Source organism: Drosophila sechellia, chromosome 3R (assembly GCF_004382195.2).
Source record: "Drosophila sechellia strain sech25 chromosome 3R, ASM438219v1, whole genome shotgun sequence".
Taxonomy (NCBI): Eukaryota; Metazoa; Arthropoda; class Insecta; order Diptera; family Drosophilidae; genus Drosophila; species Drosophila sechellia.
Genome location: NC_045952.1, coordinates 3,738,786 through 3,754,819, shown reverse-complemented (window position 1 = coordinate 3,754,819; position 16,034 = coordinate 3,738,786). Strand labels below are relative to the sequence as shown.

The window sequence follows — 16,034 nt, the reverse complement described above, 5'->3', positions numbered from 1 at the left end:
TGTGTTGAGAAAATTACAAATGGATCTGATACCGCGAGTCTTTAAATATAGACTGCAAAGCAATTTTATTATGCCCATTTATTTCTTTGAAAATTGTTGACCAACATCCACCCTTCGAACGGGGCACTGTTTTTACATTTGCTGAAGAAAAATCAGTTTAGGGTATATCGCATTCATGGACCTCGTTTAGCATACATATATCCTTGTTTTTGACTGCGGAAACGGATGCGGGTGCGGACAAGCTAAAAGCGCCTGCCAAATATGTAGATATATAAATGTGGAAATGCAAAGTAGTTGGAACGATGCGACAAATACCCATGAATATCATAAATTATGCAAAACATATTTGATTAAAATTCATTTACTGCCAAGAGACGAGGAGCAAGGGAGGGGAATGATAAATGCCAGACAAGAAAATCAAAGCAAATCACTTGCAGTTGCCGAAGAGCGCCCCAAATGTTTAATAATGGAAATCCCCAGAGCACGCCCAGAACTCAAATGCAGGACTCGGCACACGTGTGCTTGCACACGCCACACTTCATAAATTTTCCCTCGCCGGCGGCTCCCGAGCATTTACAGTTACAGTTATGATTGCCCGAAAGTCAACTGGGGGACGACCCGCCCGTCGGATGTCCGCCCATCCAGCCCTCCGCCCGTCCGCCCGCCCGTCCGGCGCTAAGCCTCGAAAAAAGAAAACCGCAACAAAGTAAACACACGGACGCCGAAGGAAGAGAGTTTTGCCTTCGACGGATGTAAGCCTCTGAACCATTCAAACAGACGCAGTTACACAGAGAGAAAATCCAGGATGCCTGAGGGGAATGATAGAATCGGATTACTCAAGCCAACTATCAAGCTATAGCTTACATTCAACGCAGATGATCCACATATTTGTCAGATATTCCTCCACCATTATTACTCACTTCGCCAGAAAAACCGAAATTTATTTCCTGTGTAAAAATCACCCCTGGTTAAGAAAAGTGAGAATACACAGACGCATTGCGGTCCAATGGCTGAGCTACGAATCCTGCGCCGCAATCAAATCATCTGCCAAGTTTATGATTTATTTAACTTTTTTAATTGACTTTTTCCGAAAGCGCTCACTTTCCCTCGGAAGTAAGGACTGCGTGTGAAAGGATAATGGTGGGTCTTCAAACAGGGAAACTTCACTTCCAGTCCCTTGTTGTTGTGGGCCAAAGGAAATGCGTCATATAAGCGGATGCGGATGCGGACGCGGATGCCGATGCGGATGCGGATACGGAGGTGTAAGTCGTCGTATGCGTGGGCGGCTGAGCACACAACTTGGCTTGTTGCAAATCCGGTTGAGTGTATTTATTTTAATGCCTATTTTTATGCTCATCCGGCTGACGCTCACTCTCATTTCGGAACAAAAAAGGACATTCAATAAAAATAAGCGATGCGAATTCCTTTGAATTATGTAACGGTAACTTTTAGTTGGGTAGGGGTAATGTGTGGGACTTATCAAAAACAACATTTACTTGGAATTTAACTGAATTTGTACTTTTTAGCATGTGGGTTTTAAACGGTATAGAGCATTGGCGGGCCAAAGAAATTTCTTCAGCGAGCGATCAAGAATGTACCTCATATTAAAAAAGATATTTTTGTATCTGACTAGATGTACATCTCACACGCGAACTGAGTCACCCGGCGGATCGGTCACCGTGATACCGAACTAATTTGACAGGCAACTAGCGCCGGAGCCAGGATGTCCAGGATGGACAGCAGGACAATGCAAAAGGGATCGTATAGCCCCAAGATCACTTGTCAGTCTGGGGCGAAGTCTAACTTTCTGTTTCTTTGGCCGAACATAAGCCAAAACACACCCAAAAAAGTATCCCACAAACGGCCCATGACTGGCAGAAATATAATTTATGAGCTAACCGAAAAAAGAAGCAGAGCAGGACATTTGATGTATACATTTTGAGAGTTGTGGAGACACAAAACAGATTTTGATGGACACTTAACAAAACGACACCAACTGGTGCCCGGGACCTCCCCGCGGAAACCTTCAGGTGGGGTTCCCGAAACCGAATATCTTCACATCGTCGAGCTGCGCGGGAAGGAAGGTAGCACGGGAGAAGTACGACATATTTCATATTTTATTTATTATTTAGAAAGGGTATGCTGCATAAATCAAAAGCGAAATGAGTACGACATAACAACACCAAAAAGCTGCGACCAGACCCAGATGGAGTTGGAGATGGTGGTGGTGGTAGTGGTGGTGGCGGTGGCGGTGTTGGTGTTCGGGGATCTGGGAACTGGGAGTGGGGATGTGGGAGAGGATCGGAGTGGCAGACGCAATCGCAGTCATCGAAGTTGTCCAATGCAGCCAGCCAAACAAGCAAACTGCCGAGCGACCAGCCAACCAGCATATCAGACGAACTCAAAATAAAAGCAATCTCCAAACCCAAACCCAAACCGAAACTGAAACGCGAAAAAGTTCCCACATGTTCACAATTTCGTACACATTACGTTTATGGGCATTGGGCGAACCGAGGCAAAGGAGCTAAAAAATATATATAAAATCACCAAACAAAAACAATCATCGAGAAGCCCACAGATTTGCAAGTAAGGCATAAAATATCATTCATTCAGAATTCGACATAATGCGATTTCATCGTCTGTCTGCTGTTCGTTAAGCGAGGTATGGAATGCTCATTTAATTCCAATCAGGGTTAGGGGAACTCTATAGAATATCGCATACTTCTTTACTTGCGTAAAGATAGGCTAGTCCATGGTTTGGAAAATCATAAACACTTATTAAAATTATTAAAATGAGCCAGTTTCCAGTCTTACACATTGTTCTGTGACTCGTGGAATATATGGTCATGTCCGTCCGTATGTCTAGCTGTCTGTCCGTTCGTCAGTCCGTCCGTATGAACGTCGAGATCTGAAAACCCATGGCTGCGCAACGAGTAACTAACAGGCCTCGAATATTTTTACAGATTATAGATATTATTTGAGTCTCAGAGTATCTTTGTAGCTACTTAGCCACTTAAACAGACTTTCAATGGCACGTATCATAGTAATATAAATTAATATCCACCAGTATTTTGCCCAAATATGGCACACATAATTCACTTTTTTCTGCCGATGTTGGCTTGAACATTTTTCTTTAACCGCTAACGAACCTATTTCGCTCAGTGTACGCCAGTGGCATAAAGGGCAACCAGAACAACAGGCAACAGTCAAATGTTATGTGTTTGGTATTTTCGCGTCACGCGTTGTTCCACCTCGGTTTTTGTTGTTCGGCTGCTTGTAGGTGGGGCAGGGGTTTGGATCGCAAGGTGAAGGAGAAGGACTGGGTGAATCGATTCGCGGATTGCGGCTGCGCACACGCCTGAATGCGAAATAAGGCACCTTTGTGGGCGGGGGACAGGAGCTGGTCGCAGGGGCGGGGCATATCAGCGAAATGATCGCAATCTCATCGCAAAATTTGTGTTTGGCGTAGACATTTTTTTACTGTGCCAAGGGACCCGCGAGGATAACCAAAAGATGATGAAGATGAAGCAGCAGCAAATCTGCAAAAAGCTCGGGGAATGTGTGACCCCCCGCCCGCGCCTGTCTGCTGGGTTTGCGCCAGGTTCTTGCCTACACATGGAGAAATTAATTATTGCCAATATGTGCTTAATATTTAAGACTTTTTAGATCATTATTCATTACAAACGCTGTGGAGAACTAAACATAGCACTTAATAACAATCTTAGTGTCTACAATTAGTAGACTTTTCTAGCGCTTTTGAAAGCTCATTTATTTTCATTGCAGAAATACTTGGTGGAGCAACAAGAGTGAATTGACCAGTTTCTTTCAGTGCATCTTCGGCGTTTCGAGGTCCTCGGCCAACGTCGTGTTGTCATAATGAATGGTGCAGCTTAAGTCATTTCATTTTGGAGCTTGGAGCTGGACTCCAGGCTGCTGCGTTTTTTATAGTGCTGCTGGCGCCATGAAATATTAAATTACGAGCTGCTGTTTGCGATCACCCGTGTCCCCTGGACCGCTCCACCGCTCCACCGCTCCACCGCCCACCCCCCAGCACCCCTCCCGCACTCGTCCTGCTCATTAGGCACTGAGACATTCCGCATACGCCGAGTGTGTTTGGCTTGGTTCGCGAATGAAATTAATAACTAAAACGTTGCAGCCCATAAAAAGGGCAGGCGAAATCGATCCACGAATCGGCCAAATTGAAATTCCGACTTGCAGAATTAATAAGTTAATTTCTGCAAACGCCCCTTGATGCCCAATCCATCTGCCCGTATCGCTATAGGCAGTATGTTTTGCATAATTACACCCGGCTCTTCCACAGTTTACGACTCTCGCTAATTTGCCAGGTATTCCAGGAGGGGGAGCCGGGGCGCCGAGGGTTTTTATGATGCGGCCTGCCATTAAAAAGGTTAAAGTTGAGGCTCAGTCGCTTAATGACTATCCTGGGGCCACTTGGGCATATGGGGCCTTACCAGTTGGGGCGCTTGTTAATTGTTCGGACATTTATGGCAATGGGTTGACACATGTTTGCGGGCATCTTCATGGGGCAAATGGAGCGAGGAGCTTACAGGACGTCCTAGGTTGATTATGGGATGCTCAAGCAGTAATTGAAATAACTTCCTATCTTGTTTCAATATTGTTCCTAACAATAAAGCAATAATGCCTTGTTAGTCATGCAATCATGTTCAACATTACGCTGCATCTCACATATTTAAATCGCATTAAAACAATGTGATGCTATGTATTTCTTTAATGTTTCGGTCAGTTTTTTGTACAATACCAGTACAATACAAGTACTAACAAGTAAGTAGTTGCCCTTTATTATGGTATCACACTTCGTTGGCCTCAAAAGGGATCGATGGCTCTCGCCACCTGCAATTGCACGACCACAACTTCGCTTCGGACGGTCAGTAAATTTGGCCGAAATCAAATAACGATAAAAAATCACACGAATATTAATTCGCGGAACTGCAAAGGCCGTCAGCCAAAGGCAAAGCTGTTTATGAAATTTATAGTTGCGGTCTAGGCAAAAAAGACCCCAATCGTTGAGTCCCAGTTTTAGTTCAGGTCGAGCTCGAGCCGGAGCCCGAGGTTCTCCTCCTCGCCATTCCACAGCTGGTCGTGTGAGAATGTTTGGGCCACATGTGCCCCAGTCCTCATCTGCATCCGCGTCCTCCTGCAAAGCATCGTCCTGATCTCGGCCGCAACCCCGGGTTCAACTGCAAAAAAACACATTTAACCGAATCCAATCCAATCCAATCCAACTACTGGCCAAGTCCGAAGATCGCCTCTAATGCCTTCGCAAAGCTGGAGTCTTTGTTTCTGGCCTCTCCGCCTTTATGCGATCCACTTCGCTGGAAGTGGGAGCCTAAGCCCGACGATGAAAATATTTATATATATAAGTATTTGAGCGCAGACTTATCGCCAAACAAGATCAATGAGCACGATATCAATAAGCTCTGGTGTTGTTCCAGGCCGAACAACAAGAACCGCGCTGGAGGAGCAACTGGCACAGATCATTCCCATGTCCACGGGGCAGGTGGGGGTACTATGGGTGGGGGAGTATGTTTCTATGTTTCAGTGGGTCTACTAAATAAACTGTTTTTTTTAACTATATTGTACTCTAGAACGCTGCTTCCTGGTAATGCCAATCAGCAACATGCAATTGTATTGATGGTTTGGTGAAGATTCAGTTTAGAGATCAAGCAATCCTCATACTCATTATGGAATACCTGGCGCAGTCAAGTTGAATTTAAGCCATATGTAGATATGGCATATATCTTTTGTTTGCACAACTGACTTATGAGTTGTCTCCTAATCCAATTGGCCGACTAATGGCAAAAGAATGTGGCTCGAAATTTGTCAGAATCTGTCTCGCCCGTCACTATCATTGAACAGATTACATTTGTGCTCTTATAATTTCAGCGCGATTTCGCGGAACAGAGGAAAGCGGGAATCTATGCCACGAGCACAGACCCAACGACGACCGACTCCAGATGAGGGTATAGGATTGGACTGTTGGACTGGTCGGATTCCAAGTCGCAGGCAGTATCTGTTTGTGTCTGCTTGCGCCGTTTGTTTACGTTGTGGCATTTGCATATTTTGAATGTTCGCGGGCGACTCGTGGCACGTTTTGCAGAAAACCGCGGGGAAAACGCGGCGGAAAACTTTATCGATGATTGTGTGGGCGAGTCATGCGGCCCAGTCGCTTGACGACCTTTTCATAGTTCTCCATGTCTTTTGTGCTCGTTCTGCGGCCGTTGTTGTCAAACAATTGTCACAACGTGTCGGCATTCACACGAACTTTATGTTTTATCCAACACCTTGGCGCAGATCTCCCAGGGGTTAAAGTTTGCGTATGCCTCGCAGCCTACAGTGTAGGGGTTCGGGTTCAGGTGGCCGAAGAGGGGTAGGTTCGGCTAGGTGGAGGATGTGGTGGATGTGGGGTCGTTGCGGCGCCCGATCAGTGATCCATTGCCCTACCGCATTGCAGGGCATCGTTCATCAATACCCGTCTGCGGCGGTGTTCCATCAAAAGTCGCCAGCGATTGCACAAAAACCAACACTCCGGCTGAAGGGTCCTTCAATTCGTGGCTAATAATGAGCGGAACCTCAGCGGTTCCATTGTTCTGGGCCCCTCCGCGCCTCCAAATATGTATTCATTATATTTATGGCACATTTTTACCCTCGAAGGGAGGGAACAAAAGAAACACTTGTGCCCAGGGCCCGACTGACAGGCGGAATATCTTTTTTCTCGCGATCGCTCCGAACAAACGATCGATCGGTGGATTGGATCCTTCCCTGAATAGATCACTCAGGCGAAATGAATTATTGATGGACCGATCGGCGAAAGGGCAGGGGAAATCACAAATCACACACAAAAACGCATATGGATCTGTACCCAGAGCTGAAATGTAACCAGAGCTTTGACTTAATGTGGCATCTCAAGCAGATCGATATGTCCATACAGCCGCTCCACCGAAACCGCTCAACTTTGGCGACTTTGTCAAGTCCTCCTCCTCCTGTTCGACTGATCATTTGTGATATATTGTTTCGGTAGCAGTTTGTTAAACGTGATCAATTTTTAATTACCCATCATCATCATCATCCATCCATCCATCCGTCCAACCCAAGCACCCATCGCTCGATTGTCGTATCAATCGCACCGCACAGAATGTAACTCGGACGTTTGTCGCATGTCACTCAACGATTTATGCCCCGAGCGGCTTTAATAAATGTGTGTTGTCCGCTTTTGGACCCAGTATCTGGGGATCCTTCGCAGTACCTCTGCTCCCTACCTCGCCGATGCGTCCACCGGGCGACTTTCTGCCTGGCCATGTGGCGCCGTTGTCGGCTGACCAATCCAACTCCTTCTCCTCATTTGGAGCGTGTGTGCGCAAAATGTTTAATTAGTTTTTGTCTAATTAACACTTGGAACTCGGCGAAAGCGACTGGCGTCGTGTGCCACCGAAGGCGTGAAGATCAAAAGGTAAACATGCTTCACGGATCGCAGGACTATTTGCAGGATATTAAGTATACCGAATGAACTCCCTGAAGATATTAGCGTGGCTACAGCTTTTGTCAAATACTCAGTCATGCCATGATCCTATCCATTAAACTAGCTTCGCTTATGGAGCCCTAGACTCCTTCGGAGAAGTATGTGCAGGAAATGGTTATTGGTTAAAGTTGGCAAAAAGTTTCCCTTTGGGCAAAGCCTCTTCCAGGGGCCTTGGTGGAGCAACATAATTTCTGTTTCGGCACACGCCCATTTTGCCACCAGAATTCCACAGCGTCCACGTTTCGAGGGATCCGAGGATGCGAGCCCTTAGGCAGCGAGCAAATTAAGGTGAACGCCCACAGCACGTGCCGGCAGAAAAAGTAGGGATAGGAATTGGGAAACGGATAGGGAACGGGAGCGGTATCGGGAGCCAAAAGACCAGGTCGGCGAATGGAGAACCGAGAACCAAGAACCGAGGACAGGAACCAAGGCAGCCAAGCTGGCTGCCAAAACTGCTGTGGAAAAATTTGCCACTTGAGTTTCGGTGGCTGCCCTCTGCTCCTCCTGCCCGAAAACCACTTGAAGTTCTTGGCGCGCGCGTTTATTTATTTTGGTACGGGGCACAGAGCAACAAATTAAAAAGTAATTCTCGGGCGCAGCATAATTAGCTGCTAAGTGACACTAATGGGCCGCAGTTGCATGCCCCTAAAATCCGCCTCTTTCCCGCCCATCTTCGTGTGCCTCTCCAGAACTTGATGCACTTCCATTTGTCGGCGGCTCGTTGTGTGTGGGCAATGTGAAGTTCTCGATGGTGAGATGGTGAGTGAGTTTTCGTTGGTTTAGCTAATTGAGTTCTGTTTTTCGGGCCAGCGGTCCATATGGCCACTTGGCTCCCTTGTGGCTGCCAAGTTGAGTTGGCCCGGTAATTAATGGGCCTGCTGAAAGCAAGGCCCTTTCACTGGGGAAGCCTGCAAGCTCTAGAGATCGGGGTTGCCCGGCAATAGATGCCAGGAATTCAGTTCGGGACCCCATTCCCCCGCAGCTACACCCAAGAAGATCTCCGATTAGAAATGGTAAGTAGGCTGCTCAATTTGCTTTGGCCGCTATTGTAAAACCACCCCAAGTCCCGTCATGGTCAGCACTACATGAGCGCCAGAAGCGTGTCGACAAAGGACCTGGACGATCCTGAATCGGGAGGAGATCGTAAGAGTAACGACCGAAACATAGTTCCCAAGACGGTGGGCCATGGACGGAACGTCCAGGAAACTCCAGGATACAGGGGAAAATACAGCAAGCATTTACAAGATGATCTCCATTCGGGAAATGAGTTGGGAGGTATGCCCAAGGATACAGAGTACATTTCAAGTGATCCCGATGACTCGCAGTCCTGGTCTCAGGAAAGCCTGCTATCCAGTGATCGTTCCAAAAGCTATAGTCAGATATGTAGCGAAATCTTGGAAGAGTCTAAGGAGCGACAAGAGAAGGCTGAGCGAGCTTTTCGGGTCTACCATATAAACAGATCCAAGCTGCGTAGGTCGCATCAACAATCCTTGTCCAGGGGTCCGGGAAGTGGGAGCAGCATGGCCTCGGAGTATTCGAGTAAATCGGGAGCAGGCTACCACGACTACGACAGTCCTTCGACAGACCCTTCGCGAGAACCAGTTTTAAAAACTCGTGAGTCCTTCGGCTGCTTGGAAGAACCACTTAAGCCAGTGGCAAATATAGATATGTGGACTAGACCAAAACAGTTCAAGGTGGAGTCATATAAAACAGAAATAAAAGAAAGGCGCAGTTACCGCAAAACTCAAGAAGCCAGCCACTCGTATTCATGTCCATTGGAAAGTAGGATTTCAAAAGGTTCGTCAGTTACCAGGCACAGAGCAAGATCATGCGTCTGCGCCCAAGAGTCCTCGGCTTGTAGCCTTTGCACTGCCCACTCCAGATCAAGAAAGCGCCATTCCGAGCGCTTCGACGCAGAGGTGACTGATGGACCCGATTACCCTGCAGACTGCAGAAGTGACATTCCTACCACTGCGACATCGCAATCTCGCTCACAAAGAGATTATCTTTCGAGCTGCAGCACACGCCATCGTCATCATCCTCATTATCATCGCCAGAGGAGTGTGCCAAAGACGTATCAAGATCGTGGAAATAGTCCCATTAACATCAAGACGAGGCGCAGGACGCACGACAACCAGGAACCTCACTCCGCATTTGGCAGCGAGAAAGCGAAGGCGGTTCAGGTCGGAAGATCAAGTGCCTCCATTGGGGTGCAATATCCCAGTCAGGACGAGACCGCAGATTGGACTGATTGGACTCCAGATACAACGCATGGTGACCGACAGCTCAAAAGTCGTAATGGCAATTGCTCAAGATCATCAGAAAAAAAACGGGATATATCTGATGAGCAACGTCCAATAACGATAAGGGATACACATGCTAAGGATGTCGACATACCTGTTTCATTTGGATCATTTTCCATGAAGAAGCATCTTAGCGTCATTACCGAGGTTGCATCTGAACACCACGAAGATCCAGATCAAGATATGATCGATAGTGAGCTAAGTAATCCCGTTGCTCTCGAGACTTATGACGAAAGTGAACAATATGCTTATGATTATGAGTATAGCTACGAACCCGAGATAATCAAAAATAACGAATTCGTTTCCGATGACTCTGATCCTAGGGTATCAAGTCAGGAAGGCTATCATATCGATCAAGAAGTAAGAGTAAGAGTACATAAGCTTCGGCTTGCCGAAGATAGCTTCCTTTCTTGTTTGTTTTTAACTATGGTCCTCAGGACTATGTAATAGATAAGCAAGAGATGAGCCACGGAGGTGGGTCAGACGCATCTTCGAGTGAAGTAGCCAAGTCGAAAAGCTTCCTCAGCCTCAAGATATACGACGCTGACGAAGCCCTGATGGAAATCCCAGAGGACTTCGAGGGCCCTGCAATAGTTCTAGATGATGATGCCGACTTCTTAGACATCACACTGACCGACGACGAGGAGAAGATTCGCGCCAAGTTGATGGCAGCGGCACTCACTACCAGAAAGAGTACATCCTCCATCAGCCCCAATAGCAGCAGTCTTAGGAACCGTCCGCCCACAGAGCCGATTAGTCTGAGCTATAAGCCCAATGTTATCTTCACTCGTCGATCGGAGGTGATCGAAGATAACTATGCTCCTCGTCCGAACGATCGCGTTGCCCTGCTTGCGGAGAAATTCCTGCAAAGCTTCAGCGAATCTGCCACTAATGATTATGGATGGAAACCCTCTGAACAGGAGGTGACCTCTGCAGACTCTATTTCGCAATTGTTCAACGAGAATGGGGTCACCAAAAGCGGAGGCGATACTCCACTTTGCGGGGACCGTCAGCTGCTGTCCGTGGAATTCAACAGGAAGCTGCAACGTCAGCTCAAAGTGATTGTAGAGAGTTTCCAGTGAAATTACTTGGAACTTATATTTTCTATTTGCAATTGCGTGTCAGAAAATACATAGCGGAGTTCGTTGACCGCCTATGAAAGTTCTGAACATAATTTACTTTCTATTTTGCAGGTGACGAGACCATGTCTTTCCAATTCACAGGGTGTGCGATTCTACAAAATTATTTTTTTCAACAAGCTCAGTTCATAATTGTTCCTCCTGGCTACCATTTTCCCTGTTTCGAGTAGCTCTGAATCTAGTCGGTTGTGGAAACTACTTGAAACTTTCAGCGGGATGGCAAGGCCGCCTGGCAGTCTGCTGGCTCGGTGTGTTCTTCGGATGGCTCTGGTCCTATGCCGAGGTGCATAAATCAAGTTCAGTGCTGGCCAAGTGTCTTGCTGAAGGGCGCAGCCATCGAGTGGTGCTTGCAGTTGCAGGAGTGGGGTGGGGTGCAGGAGCTGCTCCGCTTTTCCCGAGCATAATTAGCCCGTGGCTACTGTGAGTCTAGTCGCGCACTTGCCACACCACCTCGCCTCCTCGCCACCTTGCCCCTCGGGCCGGCCATTCATTTTCCTGACACATACTAAATAGGCTGGAGTTGTTTACATGATCGATCAGGGATCGGATCTCCATCCCTGGCTTATGCTCGCCTGCATGCTCGGGATGCACCTAATTGCTAACCAAACACGCAACTGCAGGCGCGCAAATATTGTTTTAAGGCACATCAACGTATTTCACCTGCTAATGCCTGATCCACGAACTGCTGGATGGATTGGCCCGAATCGGGTGGGTGTGTATTTTGGGAAAGTGCTTCTGGGTTCATTCCCTACTTTTCCTTATAACGAGGTGCGCTGGATATGTTTATAATTTACGATTCTGTGCACAGCTTGTTTGTGGTTGTGCAAGGTGGAATGGGAGGCACGACTGGCCGCGTGACGAAACTCCTGCAAGCATTTTACACCTTTTCAAACTCGCTTTCGTTGCGATTCTAAAAATATTAATAACATCTACAAATGTGCTCAACACCATTCAACATGCTAAATGTGCTTATTCGGTTAATATAAAATTATAAACAGTTTAAAATAATTAATCCTGCTCCATGGTATATTACGAAATATGATAATAGAGCGGTAGTGATTTCTGATTCTAATCTAATCGAATTTAATCCACCGGCTATCCAATCCTACCGACTCCCAGCCAATTTCCCACACGCACTGCCCACGGCAACCGATGGGCCCACGTGACTTTTCGCGGTCATCAGGTGAGCGCACACGGCATAATTTAGACAATTTAGACAATTTATTGTGAAAAATGCACTCAATTTATATGACTTGATTATATTTGCCTTCCTCTTGCGAGTGGCTGTCGAACGGCTGTGTTTGCTCAAGTCGCCGCATGCCGCACAGATCCATGACATTGGCTTGGACACGGACAAGCCTGCGACAACAACACCCAGAGGATTGGATGACGGTGACGGCGAAGGCTATGGCGATGGTGAGCTGGGGGATGGACTGCTCGAGGCGCACCCCACGCCAATTTATTAAAGCCAACACCAGGGAAAGATTGGCCAAGCGGCACAGGTTGGTTCTCCTCGTCCGGCTGGATGGCTAACTGGCTGACTGGCTGGCTGGATGGCCTGGCTCACGGGGTCCATGCCTATTGGATATGAAAAATTGCACGATGATGCAAAGGCTTATATGCAAAATGCATAATTCATTTAACATTTTGTAAATCATTTGTTTGAATAGCACGATGACGATGATGCGCGGCTAGCTCCCATGGCCCTGCCCCAACCCATCGATCCGGCGATCGGCTCGGCAACAACCTGCTCCTCCTGGCCAACAGTTAAGCTATCCGTCTGCCCTGACAAATCGAGAGTTGAGTCGCGGGCTCTGGGAATCTGGCGTGAATCTGGCTCCAGTGCCCAGTCCTCGGATCCAGTCCAATCCTGCTGCAGCAACACAATGGCCATGACGATGCGCAAATATAATTTCACAACTGTCTGCACATGCCCCAAACGAAACGAGGCACACCACAGAGGTGAAACTGCATCGGGAGAAATGAGTGAGGAATTTGTTCAGACCCAGTAGGGCTTGTATCCCAATACATTGATTGATATTATGGCTAGCATAAAAATGGCTTTTGATCAATCTTTGGTACTTGTCCGTTCTCGGACACAACACTTTGTGTTTGATGGTTAAGTCCAATGCAATTGGCATTTGGTTATTTTGATACCGACTCTTTTCTCGCAGTGCAGCAGCGAGACGAAAGCAACAGTGTCCAGGGCATAAAAAGAGCTCGGCCATAAGTCACAACGACTTTCAGCTCGGCATAAGCCTTTTTATTATTATTTGTATTTGCCTCATCTTTTGCCTTTGATTCCTGTGAAATTTGCATGCGTTGCGACTGCGATACCGATACCGATTCCACCCCGACCCCATATCGATCCCCATTCCGCCTCCGGATCCCGATCCCGATCCCGATCCCGATCCCTATCCCTATCCCAATGCCAATCCAAACTGCGATCCCTATGCTCCGACGAGCTAATTTCGTTTTGTGTGCGAATATTGAAAAATTACAAACTTTTTAATACGAGTGGGGGAGGGGATTCGAGCGGCGAGGATCCAGTTGGTCCCTCCATTGAGTTTCTTGGGAACCCAGTTTCTGGCCGGTACTGTCTGTAATTTTAATGATCCTCCGCTGACATCGTAACTCAATAAGCCCGGCCAGTCGCGATCGCTCCAGACAGCCAGTCTGGTATCTGCCTGGCTTTCCCAGCCCAACAATTTATCATCTTTGGTTGCACTTCGAAAACTAATTAAGGTTTCTCCCAGCTCGCGTGTGGTCGGGTGGCTGGGGAATGCGGCATACCCAGGCCGTGGGCTGCCTTCAAAACTATTGTGAGTCGAGTGTGGCGTTAAATTTTGATTAAAACACTATTAGCCAAGTGAACAAATTATCGTTAATGTGCCGCGTGGAGGTGCCGATGCGTCTGTGCCGCGTCCAAGCTGTTCCAATATTTTCATTTATCGCTCTTTTCCTACCTATTGTTGTTTCACCAACGCAATGTGGCTTTTCGGAAATACACTTCTCACTAACTTGATTTTTCTATTTTTTTTAATTTTTTAAGAAAAATATCTAACAGTTGTATCTTAAATTACTATTCGATTTCTATGAATAGCTCATGGTGGCATCACATTTTTGTGCAATCAGAATTTTTACCTTTTCCCCTTTTGTTAGCAAGTCTTTTCAATATCTTTTGTATTATTTTGGCGCATCGATCAAAGTAATTAAATGAATAGAATTGTAATAAAGGAGCTAGCTGTTATAAGAAAAAATACGTACGAGGAAGGAGAGTTAATAAGAGAATATACTACATGATGTTTTATAGTCTAAATTTGAATTTTGATCGCCAAACAAATGATTAACATGCTAGAAGCATTTGTATTATCACAAGACGTATGAAACTTTAGTAATTTATAAATTATTGACAAAACCAGAATCCACTTATTTCCTTTCTATTTATTGACGGCTCTATAATAACTAAACAATATTTATTTCAGACAGACTTCAAAAATGCACTTCAGCCGACTTTTACTCTCATTATCGACCGCAAAACAGATAGCCAGTTTGCTATGAAAATAATTCAATTAAAAAATGACAACCGCAAACATTAGTTGGCCACAAAATCCGGCAGGCCGTGCCGAAAAAGGGTAATAAAAAAGCAGGTAACTGTACCGCGAATGAAAACAAACAAAAAGAGCGCACAAATCATATAGGAACCATGGCTAGTATAAATTAATTAAAGTAATTTAAGTGTCAGCCCGAATTTGCAGTTGTGCAAAAACCGAAAATTAGACTTTGCATTGCGAACTGTGTACGTACGTTCGTTGGTCCAATTTAAACGTCCGGGGGCCCTGTCACTCGTTGGGTCTCTACCTGCCCATTTCCCAGTTGGATGCAGTGGGATGCAGTGGCCCGCCGCCTGGCAGCCCCCTTTCCCGCCCGGGGTTCCACCAGGCTGTCTATGAGTTGCGTCGCAGTCGACGGCAGTTTCCGCCGTCAATTTATAAACGCGTTCAGCTTAAATTGCAACAAATAGTCGCCTATTGAAACTTAAATTGTACCGACACAGAAAGTGAGCGCACCATTTGCGCGAGCGAGAGGGGCGCACTTGGCCAGAAAGAGACTGGATGACATGGCCATGCTTTGGCTTTGGCTTTAGCTTTGCGTTTGGGCCGTGTCAACAAGTTTTGCCCTCTCCCTGTCTCGCTCTTGGCCATTTTTGTACTTTCGGCTCTGTTGTTTTGTGTCAGTTGTTGACGTCGTTTGGCGGCTGTGTGGTCGTGGCTTGATTTGTTTAAAGGTTTCTGGTTCTGGGCATCGCTCGGCTCAATCGGCTCGGTGGTCATGGGAACGGGGAGTTTGCCAATGTTTCGATGTGTTTTCCGGATAAGGTTGGCTAGAATCACAATAGCAGTTGCGCATTATATGTACGTACATGTAGGCTGTTATTTTTGATGTCTAATCAAAGGTAGTACGACTTTTACCGCCTTGTTTCTAAAATTGCTAACAGCTTAACAAAGTCTAGTTCATAATTGCCTTTAATTGCCAACCAAAAATCATTTTAGTTATATAAGACGAGAACTTATCAGGGTATCTCAATTGGAACTCCAGGCACTGCCAATTAACTCCGGCTGCCATTTCGTTGGCTATTTTTTCCAATCTCCCAATCAAAAGCCCGCATGTTCTGGCCGTAATCCAGCCGAAATCAAAGCAAGCCAAACTCGTTTATGGCCAACTTTGGACGGCGGAATCCAGGTAAGAATTTAATTGCACGCCACAACATTTTTCTGGCTGATTTCATCCTTTAATTTCAATTCCACACAGGTCTCACAAAGCCTCAGCGGCTTTTGCTGACAGGAGGAGAGGTTGGCAGAGGCGGTAGAGGCGGCAGAGGCCGTAGAAAGCCGCAACAGGCAGAGCAAATTTCGCCGACAGCCGGCCGCTGCAATATAATTTCTTTCGATTAATCCAATCGATTTCTATTCAATAAATCAAAATATGAATTCGTTACGGCTCCGACCCCTCGACTAGCCTAGACACTCCGCA

At 46.5% G+C, this 16,034-nt stretch overlaps 1 protein-coding gene and 1 long non-coding RNA gene across 2 annotated transcripts; both read left to right on the top strand.

Annotated features, from left to right (window-relative positions):
* The first annotated feature begins 8,499 nt into the window (after positions 1-8,499).
* LOC6613881 lies at positions 8,500-11,030 on the top strand. Its single transcript, XM_032722982.1, has 3 exons — positions 8,500-8,571; positions 8,623-10,221; positions 10,299-11,030. The coding sequence occupies exons 1-3, from the start codon at positions 8,503-8,505 to the stop codon at positions 10,941-10,943; spliced, it is 2,313 nt and encodes a 770-aa protein (XP_032578873.1). The 5' UTR covers positions 8,500-8,502; the 3' UTR covers positions 10,944-11,030.
* Positions 11,031-15,249: 4,219 nt separating this feature from the next.
* LOC116801670 lies at positions 15,250-15,996 on the top strand. Its single transcript, XR_004362159.1, has 3 exons — positions 15,250-15,415; positions 15,554-15,743; positions 15,813-15,996. It is a non-coding gene; the product is annotated as an uncharacterized LOC116801670 (long non-coding RNA).
* The last annotated feature ends 38 nt before the right edge of the window (positions 15,997-16,034 follow it).

Coding starts and splice junctions, on each gene's coding strand:
- LOC6613881 (XM_032722982.1), top strand. CDS start 8,503: ATGCCAGGAATTCAGTTCGGGACCCCATTCCCCCGCAGCTACACCCAA. Junction 8,572..8,622: donor AAGATCTCCGATTAGAAATG/GTAAGTAGGCTG, acceptor AACCACCCCAAG/TCCCGTCATGGTCAGCACTA. Junction 10,222..10,298: donor GCTATCATATCGATCAAGAA/GTAAGAGTAAGA, acceptor TATGGTCCTCAG/GACTATGTAATAGATAAGCA.